A 19,402-nucleotide genomic window follows, 5' to 3' on the forward strand; every position below is an offset into this window, starting at 1 on the left:
GTCTGTTTTGTAACCATTTACTAAAGACGGAGGGAGGGTCAGATGAAAAATGGTAGCAAAACGTATTAAAGATGAATAGTAAAACGAATAGGAATTGTTTTGCGCACCAAGAAGACAGCAGCAGCGAATTCTCAGACCTCACCAGAGGCAGCAGTTCCTTGAAAAGGGAGAAATCAGTTTCAAACAGGAACAACAGGCAGGGTTTTTTGATTGCTTCGTTATTTAAGTAATCAAGAAGAGTGGATCAGGCAGGCAGTGGAGAAGACAGGGGTTTTCTGCCGAAATGCCAGGAAACAATGACATTGACCAAGAACACTGCCACAAAGGGTGTCATCAGGCCAAAGGGTACGCAGGAAGGAGAACTTGAAATGCCCTGAAATACTTCAGTTCCAGAAAAAAACAATTGTCTTTCAAAAGCTGATGGATTCTGAAAAATGTCCCGTTCAGCTGTGACTTTGAAGGCGCCCAAGCCTTCCAGAATTGCCAAGTCTAGAAGATCTACAATCTACATCATCCTGGGTTTGATATGGAAAGTGTTACAATGTCCTTGCTCTGAGAGGAACTGCTGGAGGGAAGGGGTATTCTTAAGAGATCTCGCTGGCAGTTAGGGCCAGCAAGTTGGCTCAGAGGATAACCATGCTTGCTGAGGAGGCCTGGAGACTTGACTTCCGTCCCCAGACCGTGGTGGCGGGAGCAAAGCACTTCCTGCAAGTTGTTCCCCAACCTCCTGGTGTGTGCCGTGGCACAAGTGTCCCTATGCGGTAGTGATAAAAATAAATTATAAAAGATAAATGTGTATAGTGACCCACTAGTGATCCCAGTAAAGCAGAGGTGGTAGGATCACGGGTTCAAGGCTAGCCTGAATGACATAGACGCTGTCTCAAGAAGCAAACAGAACAAGACACTGCTATTTTCCTGGATTTTGTAATATCTGTGGTATTTTTCTTAGTTCTTAATATGTTTTTTCGTTTTTAAGGAAATATTTGCTGCAGTTGTAGGTCGGTGCTAGGATGCCTGCCTAGCATGTCTAAACCCTGGATTTGATACACACACACACACACACACACACACACACACACGTGCGCACGCGCGCGCACACACAAAGAAATGTTGGAGTGGGAGAGATAGCTCAATGGTTAAGAGCACTAACTACTCTTTTAGAGGACCTGGGTTCGATTCCCAGCACCCACATGGCAGCTCACAGCTGTTTGTAATTCCAGTTTCAGGGGACCCTATACCCATGGCAAAACAGCAAAGCATATTTTTAAAAAGTTATTAAAAATTAAGTGTCTTAACACCTAATTTGGGGGCTGAGGATACATCTCAGTTGGTAGAGTGCTTCTTAGCATGCACAAAAGCTCAGGGTCCACCCCCAGCATCACATGAAGCAGGCATAGTGGCACATTTGAATAAGGCCAACATGAGGGAGGGTTAGGGTGGGAGGGTCAGTTCAGTCATCCTTGGCTACCAAGTTCGAGGCCAGCCTGAGATTCTTGAGACCCTGTCTATAAATAAATAAAACCTATATTTTGTATTTTCCTGCAAAAGAGCCTCCCAGAATGGTTTGAGCTTTGAGTCCTGTTAAGCATCTGCCACAGCCCAGCATGGTTGACACAAACCTTTAACCCCAGCACTTAGGAAACAGAGGTAGACAGATCTTTATGAGTTCAAGGCCAGCTTGATCTACTTAGTAAGTTCCAGGCCAGCTACGGCTGGATAGTGAAGGCCTGGGTCAAAAGTCCTCTGCTGCAAGTATTTCTGAGCCAAAAAAATAACAGATGCTTCCAGCAAAAGCAGGACGGAAGTTTTAAGATTCTCTGGCAGGAAGCCTGTGAGGAGTCTGGCTGTGCAGCCCTGCCGAGGCTAGGCCTTCCTAACTGTCTCGGGCCAGGCTTGGCCCCCCAGACCTCTCACCTTCCACCTCTCTCTGCCCTGCCCGTAGGTCTTCTCGTGGGCACCCTGGATGTGGTCCTGGACTCCAGTGCCCGAGTGGCCCCTTACCGCATCCTGCACCAGACCCAGGACTCACAGGTCTATTGGACAGTGGCCTGTGGTAAGTGCCCTGAGTCATGAGGTTACCCCGGGAGGGAGGGGACAGGAAATCTGCATTCTTGTGCCCTGATATTTACCAAGAGCCTCGCGATGCCCCTCATTCAGAGGAGCTCCTGGGGGCTTAGGCTTGGAGCTCACTAGAGTCCGTGTTTCCTTCCGCCTTGTCTCAAGGGAGCCACAGCTGGGCCTCAGAGCTGGGAGAGGCAGCATTTTCAGACCCCTTTCCTACTCGCATTCACTTGTAGCCTCCTTGGTGACACACTAGCATTTTGATGCTCCTACACGTGTGGGAAGGATAGCCTGGGTCCCCAGCCGAGGTGGCTCAGGACGGCTCTTGGCCTTCTTATTTTGGCTCTCTACTGGAAACACGCATGCACTCTCACTGGGGTGACATGTTTCCCCATCTTTCTGCTCTGTGTCGATTTTGCTGATAAAGATGAGCCCCATGGAGAGTGCTGGAGCAGGGCTTCCTCTCCTCCCTGCAGGAAGACTGGGTGCCCCCCACAGAAAGGACCTCAGAAGCTTGGGGAAGGTTGGGGTGCTCCTCAAAGAAAAAGGGCTTCAGAAACTTGTGGAAGTTTGAGATGCTCTTCACAGAAAGAGAGCCTCAGAAGCTTGTGGAAGGTTGGGGTGCCCCTCACAGAAAGAGAGCCTCAGAAACTTGTGGAAGGTCGGGGTGCCCCTCACAGAAAGAGGGCCTCAGAAACTTGTGGAAGGTTGGGGTGTCCCTCACAGAAAGAGGGCCTCAAAAGCTTGTGGAAGCCGGGCGGTGGTGGCGCACGCCTTTAATCCCAGCACTTGGGAGGCAGAGGCAGGCGGATCTCTGTGAGTTCGAGACCAGCCTGGTCTACAAGAGCTAGTTCCAGGACAGGCTCCAAAACCACAGAGAAACCCTGTCTCGAAAAACCAAAAAAAAAAAAAAGCTTGTGGAAGGTCGGGGTGTCCCTCACAGAAAGAGGGCCTCAAAAGCTTGTGGAAGGTCGGGGTGCCCCTCACAGAAAGACGACCTCAGAAGCTTGTGGAAGGTCGGGGTGCCCCTCACAGAAAGACGACCTCAGAAGCTTGTGGAAGGTCGTGGTGTCCCTCACAGAAAGAGGGCCTTAAAAGCTTGTGGAAGGTTGGGGTGCGCCTCACAGAAAGGGTCTCAGAGAAGCTTGGGGAAGACTGGGGTACCCCTCATAGAAAGAGGGCCTCAGAAGCTTGTGGAAGGTTGGGGTGCCCCTCATAGAAAGAGGGCCTTGGAGAAGCTTGCCCAAGAATGAACCCCAGTGCCATCCATCCAGTTCTTTTCAAAGCATCTTTAAATAGAAAACCACACGAGAGAAAGCCATATATTGGTGAACTGATGAAGCATTGAGACTGCCACCTTGCATTAGCTTGGGATAATGGTTGAGTCACCTCTAATTCAGTGTTTGCGGGACTTTGTAGCATATATCCACTAGGATTCTACTGTAGCTGCTGTGCTTAGTTTAGATGGATGAGTTGAGCCCACCTACGCCTGTGCAGAATGGCTAGTGTGTGCCAGTCATGCTGAAGAGGCTCAAGCGTTCAGACATCACTGCCTGAGTGTCAGATACTCACCTGAACCTCCTCCCAGATACTTCAGTCTCCTCTCTGTTTTGAAGATGAGAAAACCATGCATGGTCCAGAGCAATCAAGTACCCTGTCTAGTGTTACACAGAGTTACAGTTCAGGCCCAAGACACCTGCTCCCGTATCAGACGATACCTCTCTGGTTTCAAGCCATGCTGTTACTGGTATTCCTTGGTGGCCTGGGAAAAGATAACAGGTCTGTAAAGTTTGTGGATCTCAGCCAGCTGTGGTAGTACACGCCCATAATCTCAGGCTTGGATATGAGGATCATGAATTTGAGACCATCTTGGGCGATTTAGTAAGCCTCTATCTTAAATAAATAGAAGCTAAGGGTACAGCGTGGTGGAGTGCTTGTCTAGCCTCATGAATCCCTGCATTTGGTCCCCAGCACCACACAAACCAGGCATGGTGGCACACACCTATAATCCCAGCCCTTGAGAGGTTCAGAAATTCTGTCATTCTTGGACCCGTAGCAAGTTCAAAGTCAGCCTGGGCAATATGAGACCTCGTTTCAAAAAATAAAAGCCAGGCAGTAGTGGTGCATGCCTTTAATCCCAGCACTCAGAAAGCAAAGGCAGATAGATCTCTGAGTTTGAATCCAGCCTGGTTTATAGAGTGAGTTCCAGGACATCCAGGGCTACACAGAAATCCTGTCTAGATAGATAGATAGATAGATAGATAGATAGATAGATAGATAGATAGATAGATAGATAGATAGATGACTAGTCGCTCAATAGTGTTGTACAGCACTTGCCTAGCATGTGTGAGATGCTGGGTTGAAGCTCATCGCAGGAAGTGGGAGTATGTAGCCCTCGAAATTGGACCCTGGCTTCAAGGTGGAGGTTAGAGGATCAAGGGATTAAAATCACAGACAGGTGGCAACCTGGAAATAGTCCCTCTGCCCCAGGTATTACTGTAATTCCTCCTTGGCACCCTGAACAGCCATGACCTGTGTCTGTGTGAACAAGTAAACTGTGTGCCCGAGGCCAAGGGGAGCAACCCAGCAAGACCCCAGATCTCCTAGGGGCATTGGGAGCCTACAGGGGTCACCTTTAGGAGATAGGGGTTCCTGGTAGAGTGTGTTCCACCCAAGTGGGGTCCGAGGAATTTATGTGCTAGGATCACAGATGCAGGCCATCCAATCCTGCTCTTTCCACGAGTTCAGGGGTCAACCTCAGGCCATTCAGCGTGTATACCTAGAGCTCTTACCCACTGAGCCATCTTCCCGCCCAACAGTTACTTTACATGGGCCTTGAAGAGCATCGTCTCTGCCTCACTGTGTACTTTCTCAGGGAGCATACAGAAAAAGGCCATGGCACCAGGGGCAGCAACAGGGTAGCAGAGAGGAGAATGGGGAGGGACGACAGAGCCCTTCAGTGCAGCGGGGCCTGGTGCTGAGAAAAGTCCTGGCCATGCTGCAGAACCCTAGTCCTTGGCTCACCTCAGATGCCACCCCTGCCCTGGTCTCACCTGTGCCTCCCTCCCCTCACTGTCTCAGAAGCAGCTTGCCAACACCAGCTGTCCTGCTGGAACCTGCCCAGTGAATCCAGTCTCTCCCCTCGGTATTCAGGATGTCCGGCACCTGCCCACCGTCATTCCCAGACTTCTCCCCAGCCATGCCCTGGTATGCAGCAACAGGCCCGGAGAACCTGTGGTTTCCCACCAGCTCTCTGATGGCTTCTGCAGTACCCCTTCTGCTGTGTTGAGTACTCACCTAGATGTCACCTCCCCAGCTTCCTCAGACCCACACACCTCTTCCTGCTCCCCTGGGCTTGACCTGGCTGCCCCACTGCTTTTACATGGAAGTCTGCCTGGTCAGATGGGAACTCCTGAGGATGGGAGCAGGCTAGACCAGGCAGCCTGGGCTTGCTGTGCGGCTCTGGTTAACGTGCTGAAACTCTGTCCCTTGGCATCACACAGTAAGGTGTCTCCAAGGGGTCCGAGAAGTGAGATCCGTGGGCCGTTCTGAAAACAGAGTGGCACTCAGTAATCTGAATAGCTGCGGTGTTCTTTTTATCCCCAGTGCCTGACAGAGATGGTGGAGTTTGTGTTCTTAATTTTAAATAAATGAGTTTCTCTTAACTGAACGTACATATAAACATTTATAACCAAAATGCGAACAGACACAGACAGACAGAATGGCAGTTTCATCCACCTAAGGTCGCTGGGAATGTGTGTATAAAAGAAATGATCCTGAGGGCTGGTGAGATGCCTGTGCTTAGAGCACCTGCCGCTCCTGAAGAGGACCCTGTTTGGTTTCCAGCACCCACGTGGTGGCCCACAACCATCTAAAACTACAGTTCCAGGAGATCCAGCCCCTTTTTCTGGCCTCTGGGTGCACACAAGTGGTGCACATACATGCAGGCAAACATTTCCACACATAAAATAATCTGGGCAGTGGTGGCACATGCCTTAAATTCCAGCACTTGGGTGGCAGAGGCAGGCGGACAGTCTGGCCTACAGAGTGAGTCACGTGACAGCCAGGGCTACATGAGGAAACCCTGTCGCAAAAAAATAAAATAAAATAAATCTGAATTTAAGAAAATGAAATGAAAAAAGGAAGAAAGAAAATGAAATGATACTAAGAGTTGCGTCATGTCTGTTTAACTTCTGAATTTGAATGTGGGTTCTTGGCCCAAAACAGAAAAAAGCAGAAAGAAATCCCTTTCTACCAACCAGACCCTGGCCTCTAGAGAAAGACAAACAGGAACGAAAATGGGGGAACTAAAAGGGGCTTGCAGAGAGGCAGTTCCGTGTGACTCACTGAGTTGTCTAGTACTTCCGGCTCACAGCTTCCCGTGGGCAGCTTCCCGGAGGCCATCAAGAGAGAGGCTCCACACTGTGGAGCTCTGTGTCTGGTTAGCGAGCTGTGAATAAGAAACAAGCAAACCATCTCTAGCAAAGGCCATCCAGGCTGCAGCGGAGCAGTGAGCTGGGCTGTGGGTTGGAGGGGTCAGGGTCCCCTGCTCAGCTGCTACAAGAGTGTTGCCAATTAGAAAAGGGTGCCTTCTTCAGGGCTGGGGGTGTGGCTCAGTAGTGAAGCATTTTCCCAAGATACCCTAGGCTGGTTCTATCTTCTGGTTCATCATGTGTGGGCATAGTTGCATTTCCTGCCAGGGTCCGCCCTAGCACAGCTGAGAAGAATATAGGATGTTCCCTCCTCCCATCCTGTAGTCATCTATTCTGAGAGGTCTCCCAGTAGAGGATTCCCTTGCCTCCCAGGGCTGCTCCTCTAAGCCCTCGATAGGAGCCGACAATCCCCAGCCTTTGGGAGTAGTGCCTACTGCACTGCCTTCTCCAAGGCCGCCTACTTCCTCTGGACCTGCAGTGCAGGCGGACACCGTGGTGGGGGAGGCCAGCAGGAGACGTGAGGTGGGCAGTACCCATATGCCTGCCCTCCAGAGATTCTGTCAGCTGGACAAAGAAGCTGGATGAGTTCACAAACCTGTGGCACATAGATTGGTTGTCTCTAGAAGGACAGGGATACAGAGCCGGCTGTCCCCCTTGGTGCTGAGGAGGAAGGGTCTGTAGTTCTGGCTTTCTGTGTTTATGGGCTCTGTTGTAATAGGAAGTTTAAGCAGGAAAGGTTAATCTGTACTGAAGACCGTGATCCCCCAAATAGAGAACCTGGGACCCACCTCTCCGCTTTGAGTCTTGAGAACTCATGATATCACCTCACTCAACTAGGTTCTTCCCGCAAAGAGATCACCAAACACTGGGAATGGCTGGAAAACAACTTGCTTCAGACACTGTCCATCTTCGACAGCGAGGAAGACATCACCACCTTCGTCAAGGGCAAGATACACGTAAGGCTCACGTCCCCCTGACAGCCCTCGCTCCCTTTGTGGGGTGGTAGTTGCCGTGCACTGTTGATGCTTGGTGTCTGTGGGCCGTGCTTCTGTGGCTCCAGCAGTGAGTTAGAAATACCTGAGGAAGCCGGGTGGTGGTGGCGCACGCCTTTAATCCCAGCACTCGGGAGGCAGAGGCAGGCGGATCTCTGTGAGTTCGAGACCAGCCTGGTCTACAAGAGTTAGTTCCAGGACAGGCTCCAAAACCACAGAGAAACCCTGTCTCGAAAAAAACCAAAAAAAAAAAAAAAAAAGAAATACCTGAGGAAGAGAATTACATCTGTGCTGAACAGAGACTTCCATTGTCTGTCTGTCCTAAGCATCCAGCAGAGGAGCATTCCTGCTGCGCTGCGTGCTGTAAGATGAGCTGAAGCGTGCGGGAGGGTGGGCAGAGGCTGTACGAAAACCCTGTCCTTTTATAGAAGAAACTTAAACATACAAGGACTCGTGTGTCTCTGGGGGTCCTAGAACCAGTGCCCTGAAGAGCTGTCCCGTCTTTAGACAGCCTGATGTGGGCTTTGTTCCCATTTCACAGGATGGAAACTGAATGGAAGTGACTTCTACTGTTGTAGTTGGGATCGTGAATGTACCCCAAAGGCCATGGGTTGACTGTTTTGTTTCTCAGCCCATGTTCTTATTAGAAATTTCTGGACTCCTTAGGAGATGGGAACTCACAGAAGGCAATTAGACAGATGGAGAGGTGCCCTTGAATGAGTCTATTGGGACCCTGGGCCCTTCTCCATTGCTTCTGGTCAGCACGAGGTGGACAGACCTCTTTGGCTATGCACTGTGTACTGTGCCGTTGCAGTCTCAAAGCAACAGGGTGATGCAGTCATGGACTGAAAATTCTGGATCCATCAGACATCATCTTTTAACCTTAGAGTAAAAAGGTGCATACCATCCAGGTGTGGTGGCTCATACCTTTAATCTCAGCAGTTGGGAGGCAGAGACAGGTGGATTTCTGTGAGTTCGAGGCCAGCCTGGTCTACAGAGTGAGTTCCAAGACAGCTAGAGCTGTTATATAGAGAAACCCTGTCTTGAAAAACAAACATCAACAAAAAGGCCCCTAGCTTTTTATGCAGCAATTCTTGGGGGATGCCCTGTGGTGTCATCATAGAGGCAGAGTGATTGACACGTGTTGCTATGCCTTCTACAGCCTCAATTAGCCCAAGCACTGGAAGCAGTGGCTCCCAGCCCCATAAGAGACCAACGCTCTTCCTTCCTCTGCAGTCTGGAAACAGTGATCTTGCAAGCACTTTCCGGTACTTTCTAAGTGCTTATTCTGCTCAGTGCATTATCTTCAGGGGACTTATTAAGTCATGTGTGTTGTGCTTAATGGAATATTTATAGCCAGGTAATGATTATGGAGCCAAACATGATAGCACATACCTGTGATCCCACTACTCAGGAAGCAAGTCGAAGCTTGTGAGTTCCAGACCAGCCGGGGCTGCATTGAGATTCCCAGGCAGACCCTTGCTGTGCAGTTTGACAGCGCAAAGTTGCTTTCAGTAAGTCTTGTGAATTCACCACATTGGAACACCATAGACATGGACAGACTGGACCGAGTTTCTTAGCTCTTCTGTGCACACACTGGGGTTCTAGGCAGGACCTGTGTTGTCTTACAGCTCCAGGGAAGCAGGCAAAGCCAAGCTGCTACTCTCCTGTTGGAGGGGTAGTAGTAGTAACAGTAGCAGCCTTTCCAAATATCTTCTAAATGCTAACAGTCACATCAGCAGAACACTAACGTTTGGAATGACTCAGACCTCGAAGAAAGGACATCAGTTCACTTTTTGTTGACTGTAGCAAGCATAATCAGCTTATAAAGCTAAAAGGATTTTTGCAGGGTTTTCTTGTTTGTTTGTTTGTTTGTTTGTTTGTTTTGGTTTTGTTTTAATATACTGCTCTGGTGGGTTTTGCCTCATCATGGTCCAAGCGTGTGACCGGACAAAGCTTCTCAACTCACAGCCAAGACATGGAAGGGAATTAGGATGCCCGTACTACCTCGGCTAGCCTAGAATTCACTATATAGACTAGACTAGCTTCAAACTCACAGCCATCTGCCTGCCTTGCCTCCTGAGTGCCACCATGCCCAGCGATCCCTGTATCCTCATGAAGGCATGTCCCCAGTGACCAGAAGACCTCCCACTGGGTCTTTATGGGTCTACCACACCAACTCACTGTGCTGGGAAGAGGATGAGGCCTCCAAGCAGCCTTTGGGGATCGCAGGATAGCCCATGGAAGTTAGGAAACAAACAAGGGGGCTGGTAGTTGGCTTAGCAGGTAAAGCTCTCACCTTGTAAATGCAAGGATTGGAGTTCAAATCCCCTGTACCCATGTAAATGCTGAGTGGCCATGGCATCCCGCTGATAATCCCAGTACCAGAAGGTGGAAGCATGGATTCCCCTAAGCAAGCGGCCTAGCCAGACTAGCCAGTCAGTGGTGCTGGGCCCAAGGTGACAGGTGTATAGGGTAGAAGGCAATCAGGAACGACATCTGGCAGCAACCGCCTGCCTCCACACACGTGCACACAGGTACACACAGACATGCCCATACCTGTGAACATACAACAGAAAAGCCATCTGAATAATGGTTGAAATGCTATATACTGTAATTGGTGCAAGGCAGCAGCAGTGCAGAGAAGGGACTTTTAAATGTTAGGGAAGACTAGGGTGACGTTAATGGGCCAGGTGTCCTATTTAGGAAGTTAGAAACCAACTCCAGAGAAACCAGGAAGTTAGAAGGAAGTTGAAAGTCTAAACCAAAGCTAATTCCTTAAAAAAAACAAGAGAATAAAAGAGTAGGGGATGGATCCAGAAACAGACAGGACCCAGGTGAAGAGAGCCTCCAGCAACCCGCGTGGGAGAGGGAGTGTGAAGAGAAAAGCAGGGGGCCCTTTGGAAAGGAGGAATGGCAGAAACAGCCGTGGGACTTGGTAGGAGGCATGACTTAGCCTACCCTCGAACATAGCTTTCTCATACGGAGAGTGGAAGAGGAAGGAAGATGCACTGACTGGTTTTGTGTCCACTTGACACAAGCTGGAGTCAGAGAAGCAAGTCAGTAAACAGCTCCCTCCACGGCCTCTGCATCAGCCCCTGCCTCCGGGTTCCTCCCTGCTTGAGCTCCTGTGTTGACTTCCTTTGGTCGTGGACAGCAGTGAGGAAGTGTGAGCTGAACAAACCCTTTCCTCCACAAGCTGCTTTTGGGTCATGCTGTTTGTTGCAGCAATAGAAACCCTAAGACAGACACCTAGGCCCTGAGAGGTTGTGCAGCTGGGAAATTCACTTGATGTGCAAGCCCAGCAACCTGAGTTCTACGGCTGGAACCCACATAGGTAGGAGGGAAGAACCAACTCCCCAAAGTTGTTCATACATGCCTGTGCACACACACCGTGCACACATGCACACACATAATAAGTGGAAATCTGATCCTGATATTTAGCCTAAATAACTATATTTAAAAACAACTAAGTCAGCCATTTAAAAATCTACCCTGTGATTTTGACAGGTAAGGAAGGACTCATACTCTGAGCAGAGACTGGGGAGCTGTCGAAGTCACAGAGCTGCTGACTCCAGTGGGGATGTCAGAGGGCAAGGCAGAGGGACTGTTGGCAGCCTCCACTCCCTGCTCATAGGTCTCCCGGGAGCTCCACAGAGGGAGGGAGTGTTAGCTACCAGCCGAAACCTAGGAAGGGGGCCTGCAGGGAAGGACCGCCTGGAACTCCAGCTCCAGGGCATCCACCACCCTCTCCTAGCCTCCGTCGGCACTGCTACACATGGCAAACATTCACACACACAAATAAGAAAATAAGTCTTTAAAAAAAGAAAATGTCAGGGCTGAAGAAATGACTCAGAGGTTAAGAGTACTGATTACTCTTCCAGAGGTTCTGAGTTCAATTCCCAGCAACTTCATGGTGACTCACAACCATCTGTAATAGGATCTGATGCTCCCTTCTGACATGCAGGCATACATACAAAACACTCATGCGTAAAATATAAATAAATGTCATAATGAAGCCCACTCCTTTGTAAGCTAATTTTAAAAATTAACTGAGGGCCAGGAATGTGGCTCAGAGTACTGCTGAGCATGCATAAGGCTCTGGGTTTGATCCTGGCCCCACCTAAGCCAAGTGTGTGGCAGATGCCTGTAATCTCAGCATTTGGACCATAAAACAGAGGATTGGGTTTACCTACATGGAGAATTTAAAGTCAGCCTAGACTGTTTGAGACTCCCCCAACACCCCCCCCTCAAAAATTGTTTGAGGGGGTTTAGAGATGAGACTGTCCTGGAACTCACTCTGTAGACCAGACTAGCCTTGAACTCATAGAGATCCACCTCCCTCTGTCTCCCAAGTGCCGGGATTATAGGCGTGTACCACCACCACTGCCTAATTTTCTTTGGGAGGGGGGGTTCAAGACAGTGTTTCTCTGTGTAGCTTTGGAGACTGCCCTGGAACTTGCTCTGTAGACCAGACTGGCCTCGAACTCACTGAGATCCGCCTGTCTCTGCCTCCCGAGTGCTGAGATTAAAAGCATGTGCCTCCACCACCTTAATTAACTACACAAGTCCTGGATTCTGGGTTCCTGGCCTCTCTGCTCCTTTCTGGGACTGCTCCAACACGTGCAGTGGCCGAAGCCCTGTTGTCCCCTCTAGGGTATCATTGCAGAGGAGAACAAGAACCTGCAGCCCCAGGGGGATGAAGACCCTGGGAAATTTAAGGAGGCGGAGCTAAAGATGCGGAAGCAGTTTGGCATGCCAGAGGGCGAGAAGCTGGTCAACTACTACTCCTGTAGCTTCTGGAAGGGCCGAGTGCCACGGCAGGGCTGGCTGTACCTGACCGTCAACCACCTGTGCTTCTATTCCTTCCTGCTGGGGAAGGAAGGTAAGGGGGGCGGAAGGCACACCTTCATCTAGTTCCCCGCCCATACGCAGCTCCCCTGCACCCTTGCTTCCCTAAATTCACTGCCTCTCCAAAGTGCCCACATTCCTAGCGCATCCCCTTCCTCTCTATACCCAGCTCTTTTGTCTCCCTAAACCTAGGCGCCACCTTAGCTACCGATGATGAGCGCACCCAGGCAACACCTGCGCCTGCAGCGCTGCATCCACGCCCGCTGTTGCAGTAACTGGGCCTCCTGCTTTTCACTTCCGGTGTTGTGCTCAGTGGCACAGCTTCCTCAAGTGCTTTTAGATCTTGTAGAGCCTCAGGAATAGGCCACTGTCACCTACCACAGGTGTCTCCCTGCAGAACACTCTGACCTCGGAAGGCAAGGTGCAATCCCACTGTAACTCAGCTCCACCCGCTGTTGCTGTCACCCCAGAAGAAACTTCCAAGTCTACCGCTAACTCGATTGGCAGATGTCAGCGCTAGTTCCTGAGCCCACCTCCCTCCCTGCCCTCCTTGACCTCCTTCTGCCCTAACTGTTGAGACTGCAGTGGCCAGTCTCCTCCTCTTTGGAGGCTGATACTCTTTTCTGTGCCAATCTTACCATGTTGAGATTCGGTTCCTACCCCAGTGAGGCCCCTTGGGGCCAGAGTCTTAGCTAGTTCTCTGCATATTCCCACCTTTTCATCCTCATCCACCTGGGGCAAACATGCACTAAAGTTGCGCTTGTGCCTCCTCGTGGATCACGTATCTCACGTAGTATGACTAGGCTCAGCATGGAGGGATGGAAGTAGATAGAGTCCTTGGGAAGCAATCCAGGGGAGACTCTGAAAGGGAGCGGGAGTCTCACCTTGTCCACTTGTAATGGATGCTGTGTTTGTCCCTGTTGTTATCAGTGAGTCTGGTGGTACAGTGGGTGGATGTCACACGCTTAGAGAAGAATGCCACTCTGCTCTTCCCCGAGAGTATACGTGTGGACACACGGGACCAGGAACTGTTCTTCTCCATGTTCCTTAACATCGGTGAGACCTTCAAGCTCATGGAACAGCTGGCCAACCTGGCCATGCGGCAGCTGCTGGACAGTGAAGGCTTCCTGGAGGACAAGGCCCTGCCTCGACCCATCCGGCCGCATAAGAACATCTCGGCTCTAAAGCGGTACGCCACCCTCCCGAGGAATCGGGAGATCCCGCAGCAGTGAGAATGGTTCCCTTGGGCTAGGTCCACTAACCCTGCCGGGTGTCCAGCACATGTCCTCCCCGGCCCGCTACTTGGGAAAGAAGCCACAGACAGACCATGATAGTATTGTATTGGGAGAGCCACGAATACCACCATTGGGAGAAAGCTCCTTGTGCAGGGAGCAGTCCCACCATCTCTCATCTCAGATCAGGAGGCTGAGTGACAAGAGCCGTCCCTCAGCCAGGAAGCAGTGGAGCTAGAATGTAGACCACCCTCGTCAGAATACACTAAGAGTCCCAGGAGGCCGCCCTGGAAGTCTTTGGTGAATGAGTGCTGGGGTTGCGGAGCCGTCATTCCTGTGATGGGTGTGCGTGTGTCCTCAGGCCCAAAGCTAGCAAAGGAGACCAGCCCCGTATAGAGCTAGGGTCACTTCCCTTCTCCCCCTACGCGTGGCTGAAGAATGGATCAAGGTGACCACCTCTGCAGATCACTTCTGTTTGGGCCTCAGGTTTTAGCCTCACGGGAAACGCACTCATTTGACTCAGACTGCAGAGGTTTTCTGGGCTCCACAGTCAGAGTAAGCTCTCCTGGACTCAATGCTGGTGTTTGGAGACCTCATCTCAGATTACTTCCTAGGCTACACCCCTTCACCAGGTGTAGGCCTACCATGCACCTTCCAGGTCAGGGTGTTGTGCAGGTTGTCACTACTAATGGGAGTGACAAGGTGACCATCTAGGAAGATAAGAAGCCACACTGGAACTTGACAGACAGCGTCCTACACTGTGAGTCTGACTATGTGCTCAGACTCTGGTTAGGGAACCAGAAGCTCAAGGAAGATATAAAGCTCTCTTGGTGGTCTGGAGAGATGACTCGGGGGTAAGAGCACTGGCTACTCTTCCTGAGGACCCAGGTTTAATTCCCAGCACCCACATGGTAGCTTACAACTGTCTGTACTTCTGGTTCCATGAGATCTGACACCTTTATAAGATTGCACATAAAATAGCTGGGTGATGGTGGCGCACACCTTTAATCCCAGGACTTGGGAGGCAGAGGCAGGTGGGTCTCTGTGTGTTTGAGGTCAGCCTGGTCTACAAGACCTAGTTCCAGGACAGGCTCCAAAGCTACAGAGAAACCCTGTCTTAAAAAAAAAAAAAAAAAAAAAAACACGTAAAATAAATTTAAATGAATTATTCAAGAAAAAAAAAGGAGACAGCTCTCTTGGGACCTAGATGATAAGTCTGTGTGGATATACCCTGGAATAAGCAAGATCAGGCCACTGTTCACAGCCATCAGACATTTCTGCTCAGAGAGAGCCAGCGTACATTTTGGATTCAGCTCTTCTGCTTCTTGCTGGGATATCTTGTCTGGGTTTCAAGGTGGGGTTAGCTCTTCCCTAGGGTCAAGAAATAGCCTCAGCCTGGTCTACAAAGCAAATTCCAGGACAGCCAGAACAATCCTTCTCAAAAAAACAAAACAAAACAAAACAAAATAGCTTCCCTTGAGTTCCAATTCCCAGGCATGACTTGCTCACTGGAAAACCCCAGAGATCTGGAATCCACTGTGAAACTGAGAAAATGTTTGCCCTACTCCAACTTCCCACTTTGTTTCCTCAGAGACCTGGACGCCCGAGCCAAGAACGAGTGCTACAGGGCCACGTTCCGGCTTCCCAAAGACGAGCGGCTGGATGGCCACACGGGCTGCACCCTGTGGACGCCGTTTAACAAGCTACACATCCCCGGCCAGATGTTCATCTCCAATAACTACATCTGCTTTGCCAGCAAGGAGGAAGACGCATGCCGTCTCATCATACCTCTGAGGGAGGTGAGCATCTCTGGCCTGCATTGAGCTCTGCAGTCCGTCAGTATGGAGGCTGGCCCATCCTCCCCGGCACATCCAGGGGGCCCACAGGCTCTTGGGTTCCACTCCCAGGTATATCCTTCAGGCCTTCCCTTTGCTAAGTGACGCTCTGCCATCCGTTGTCCAGGGAGAAGCAGTCACCCTTGGTTCTGCTCCCTGGATTTTGTGTTCCAACAGTGATGTCCTGTCCGGACTCCCTCCCAAGTCTGTCTCTGTCTCCACGGCCAACACCTAGGTCACAATAGGCTCCAGGCCTCCTCAGGAAAGTCCCGACCACATCCAGTCCTCCTCCCAGTGTAGCCAGAAAAATTGGAGATGCCAGGCAGAGTTAGTGGTGCCCTGCCTAGGCTCCTCCAGCATCTTCTCCCTGTGCTCAGGAAACCCCCAACTACCTCTTGTGACCTCAGTATACCATCTGGCCTTCTTAGGCCTCCACACACTGCAGACTGCATGTGGCCACACGTACAGTCACTCACACCTGCACACACGCACACATACACACACAGATCTGTTCCTACATATACACATATATCCACCACACATTCACGTATACGCTCTCCACATACTTTCACACATGTAAAACCCATATATGTCCCACACATGTGCACGTACATATGAATGCATGTGTACACGTTCAGATACTTTTTTACTCATCACATGTAAATGCTGCACAAACCCCATTTAGAGACACACATAGCCCCCTCCGCTCCATCTGTTCGAGCTCCTGCACCCTCCACTCGGTCTCAGGCGCCTCTCACGGTGGTGCTGGTCCCCTCTGTCCTGCCTCTCACCCAGCTCCTTACCTGATGAGACCAGGTCACAGCTCAGTCATTGCCTCTCTGGAGACGCCGTCAGTAACAAGCGTGACTGCCTGGCCTTCCTTGTTGCCAGCATTGACCCCTGCTGACCAGGCCTAGCCTGTGTGCCCATTGTTTGCCCCTGCTGGAGCTAGGCTGTGCTCACTGCAGGCTGAAAGTCTGCCCCACGTCTGTGCTGCTCTTTCTACGCATTGCAGTCGGAGCCAAGCTTTGCAGAAGCTGCCAGAAAGTGTTCCCTGGGTACAGGGGCTGTGGGCAGCCTTGCAGTTGAGGGGCCGCTCACATGCTTTGGAGGGCACAGCTATGGGTTGTCTTTTAAAAGCCAGTAGGGACAGCAGCTGTCTAAGCATTTATATTTCTCATTGTTGTCTTCACAAAGGCCACGCAGGGCCATGGCACTCACCCTTCTGTGACACGAGAAACCGACTTAGACACACAAGTATCTTGCACAGAATCACAAGTGCCCATGGCAGGAACCTAATCCAGTTGGGCCACTCAGTGCCCCATTGCACTGTGCCCAGGAGAGGGCGCCCTAAGGCCACTGTGGTTCAGCATCCTAAGATACAGACACCCCAAACCATTCTTTCGCTGCCTTAGGTGACCATTGTCGAGAAAGCCGACAGCTCCAGTGTCCTGCCCAGCCCTCTGTCTATCAGCACCAAGAGTAAAATGACCTTTCTGTTTGCCAACCTGAAAGACCGTGACTTTCTGGTTCAGAGGATCTCTGACTTCCTCCAGAAAACTCCATCTAAGCAGCTAGGCGGCAACACTGGGGGAGCAAAGGCCAGCATTGCGGACCCAGGCCCAGAGGTAAGGAAGGAACAGAAGGGTCAAATCCAAGTGCCCTCATCTGTAATCCTAACACTTCATAGGCTGAGATAGGAAGATCACAAGTCCAAGGCCAGCCCAGAGAACTGGTAAGACCCTGTCTGAAAAACCAAGGACTAGGAATACAGCTTGCACATGGCCCTAGGTTCCATCTCCGGCACTGCCCCACCTTCACAGGACTCCGTACCTCGAGTGACAGGGTCAGAGCAAGTCAAGCCTTTCCTGAGCACTCATCATGGCTTCATCTCCGTGGTATTTCATTTCTGCTGGATGCTAGCATCCGGCTGCCCTTGCAGGCACCATGCATAGGACAGTGACCAAGTTAGACAAAACACATGCTCTAATGCTCAACATGGCAGCGGATTTGTAATCCCAGAACCTGGAAGACAGATATAAGATCACTACAAGTTCAAAGCTAGCCTGGGATATATATATATATATATCGAGTTCCAGAACAGTCATGACCACATAGGGAGGGGGCTGGAGAGATGCTCTGCCGTTAAAAGCACTCCCTGCTCTCCTGGAGGACCTGAGTTTAGTACCCAGCACCCATCAGGCAGCTCACAAACACCTGTAACTCCAGCTTCAGGCACCCGCCAACACACATAATACACAGAAAATTAAATTTAAAAATATTTAAAAAGACCAAAAGAACCAAAAACTCATACTCTCGTGAAATTTAAAATATTATAGGCCTATGGATTAAAACAAAACAGAAGAAAAAAATAAAACAGGATACCTTGAAATTCCATACAAATTTGAGAGTGAATTTTTCTGTTTCTGAAAGAACCCCTCAGGGCTCGTGTGATGGCTTGGTAGGTAAAGCACTTGCTGCTGAGCCTGGTGATGTGAGTTCAGTCCTTGGAGTCCACACGGTGGAAGGAGAGAACTGACTCCCACAGGTTGTCCTCTGGCCTGCACACACAGAAAATGTGGAGCCAGCCTCCTACATGCTTAATGTCACAGGACGCAAGTTCCAAGAGGAAGAACCAGTTGCCTGTGACAGGCCCCAGCTGGCTAGTGTGGGTGGCTTTGGCTTCAGCCTTCCAGAGAGGAAATGTGGGCTATGCCCTGTCTGTAGACTTCTCTTGGCACCACTGACCCTCGGAGGCATCTTTGCTCAACTCTTTGGGTAGGTGTGCACATCAGAGGCCCCTGGGCAGCTCAGTTAGGCACTTTCCCTCTTGTATTTTCTAGTCTTTCCCAGCTCCTCGTGAGGCACCGGAACCACCCACCAACCCATCCTCTCCCCTCAGCAGCCCTCCGAGTTTCAATACACAAGAGGTTCCTACTGCTTCCCAGGGCCTGCTCAAAGTATTCCAAAAAAACTCACCCATGGAGGACCTTGGCGCCAAAGGGGTAAGCCTTGAGCACCGGTGCTTCAGCTTATGCCTGAGTTGAGACCTCAGGAGGAAGGCCTTTGTGGCCAGCACTGTCCCTCATGTCTTGTCAAGGTGGGCGTGCCCTCTTGGTCTGCACTGGACAGTGTCAGGTGTACCCAGGACTTGGGGACAGATACTCTGCCTGCCCTGTGTTGGGGGGTGCTTTTCCCCAGGAACCCTGGGCCTCTAACAGGAACGGCCCTCTGCTGCTGACGAACTGGGAGGGGGGAGGCAAGCTGAGTCCTCATACCTTCTTTTGCCATCATGGCTCTGAAGTCTGGGCTTGTGGCAGCTCCCCACACAGCAGGCTGCTAGCCTTGCTGAGATGTGGAAGACCTGCCACCAGTGCCTCAGCACTGAGACTCTCTTCAGCTCCACCCTCACGTTCCCTCTCTCAGGCCAAGGAGAAGATGAAGGAGGAATCGTGGAGCATCCACTTCTTTGAGTATGGGCGGGGCATGTGCATGTACCGAACAGCCAAGACCCGGGAGCTGGTCCTGAAGGGCATCCCCGAGAGCCTCCGCGGGGAGCTTTGGCTCCTCTTCTCCGGTGAGTGCCTTGACTCGGCCACTCTTAGCCCGCAGAGCTTTCTGTGTATGACTGGGTGAGCGTGTCCTGAGCTTGCGTGAGGCCTTGGGTTCATCCCTGGCATCAAAGGAAGACTTGCGTCAGGCCAGTTCCTCTGGTCCCTGAATCAGCCTCCTGAAGTCAGCCAGACAGAAGGGCACTGCCAGCTCTCTCAGAGAATTGGAAGTGAGGACCTCAGCGACATAAGGGCTCAAGCCCAGAGCAGCAGGTGCTATCAATGGATGACTGCACAGTTGAAGGCAGGAAGGTCCCCTGACAGGCAGTTTCCCTTGGGACAAACTCTGACAGCATTCATACCTTTGGCCACTTGGGCGTTTTAGAAGCCAGGCCATTTGAGTTTCTTAGAGCTGTCCCCAGGGAAACTTGCCCTCACACCCTGCAA

The 19,402-nt window shown here is 50.9% G+C and overlaps 1 protein-coding gene across 3 annotated transcripts in view; it reads left to right on the forward strand.

Annotated features, from left to right (window-relative positions):
• Positions 1 to 19,402, forward strand: part of Tbc1d9b (TBC1 domain family member 9B) — a 38,625-nt gene that overhangs the window by 2,429 nt on the left and 16,794 nt on the right. For all 3 annotated transcript variants that reach the window (XM_057773625.1, XM_057773626.1, XM_057773627.1), the window contains exons 2-9: positions 1,943 to 2,053; positions 7,332 to 7,450; positions 12,143 to 12,371; positions 13,268 to 13,526; positions 15,161 to 15,368; positions 16,820 to 17,032; positions 18,248 to 18,409; positions 18,831 to 18,981. In XM_057773625.1, coding sequence (XP_057629608.1) covers positions 1,943 to 2,053; positions 7,332 to 7,450; positions 12,143 to 12,371; positions 13,268 to 13,526; positions 15,161 to 15,368; positions 16,820 to 17,032; positions 18,248 to 18,409; positions 18,831 to 18,981 — 1,452 coding nt within the window. The remainder of the gene's footprint in view (positions 1 to 1,942; positions 2,054 to 7,331; positions 7,451 to 12,142; positions 12,372 to 13,267; positions 13,527 to 15,160; positions 15,369 to 16,819; positions 17,033 to 18,247; positions 18,410 to 18,830; positions 18,982 to 19,402) is intronic.

This window comes from Chionomys nivalis, chromosome 7 (genome assembly GCF_950005125.1).
Source record: "Chionomys nivalis chromosome 7, mChiNiv1.1, whole genome shotgun sequence".
Taxonomy (NCBI): Eukaryota; Metazoa; Chordata; class Mammalia; order Rodentia; family Cricetidae; genus Chionomys; species Chionomys nivalis.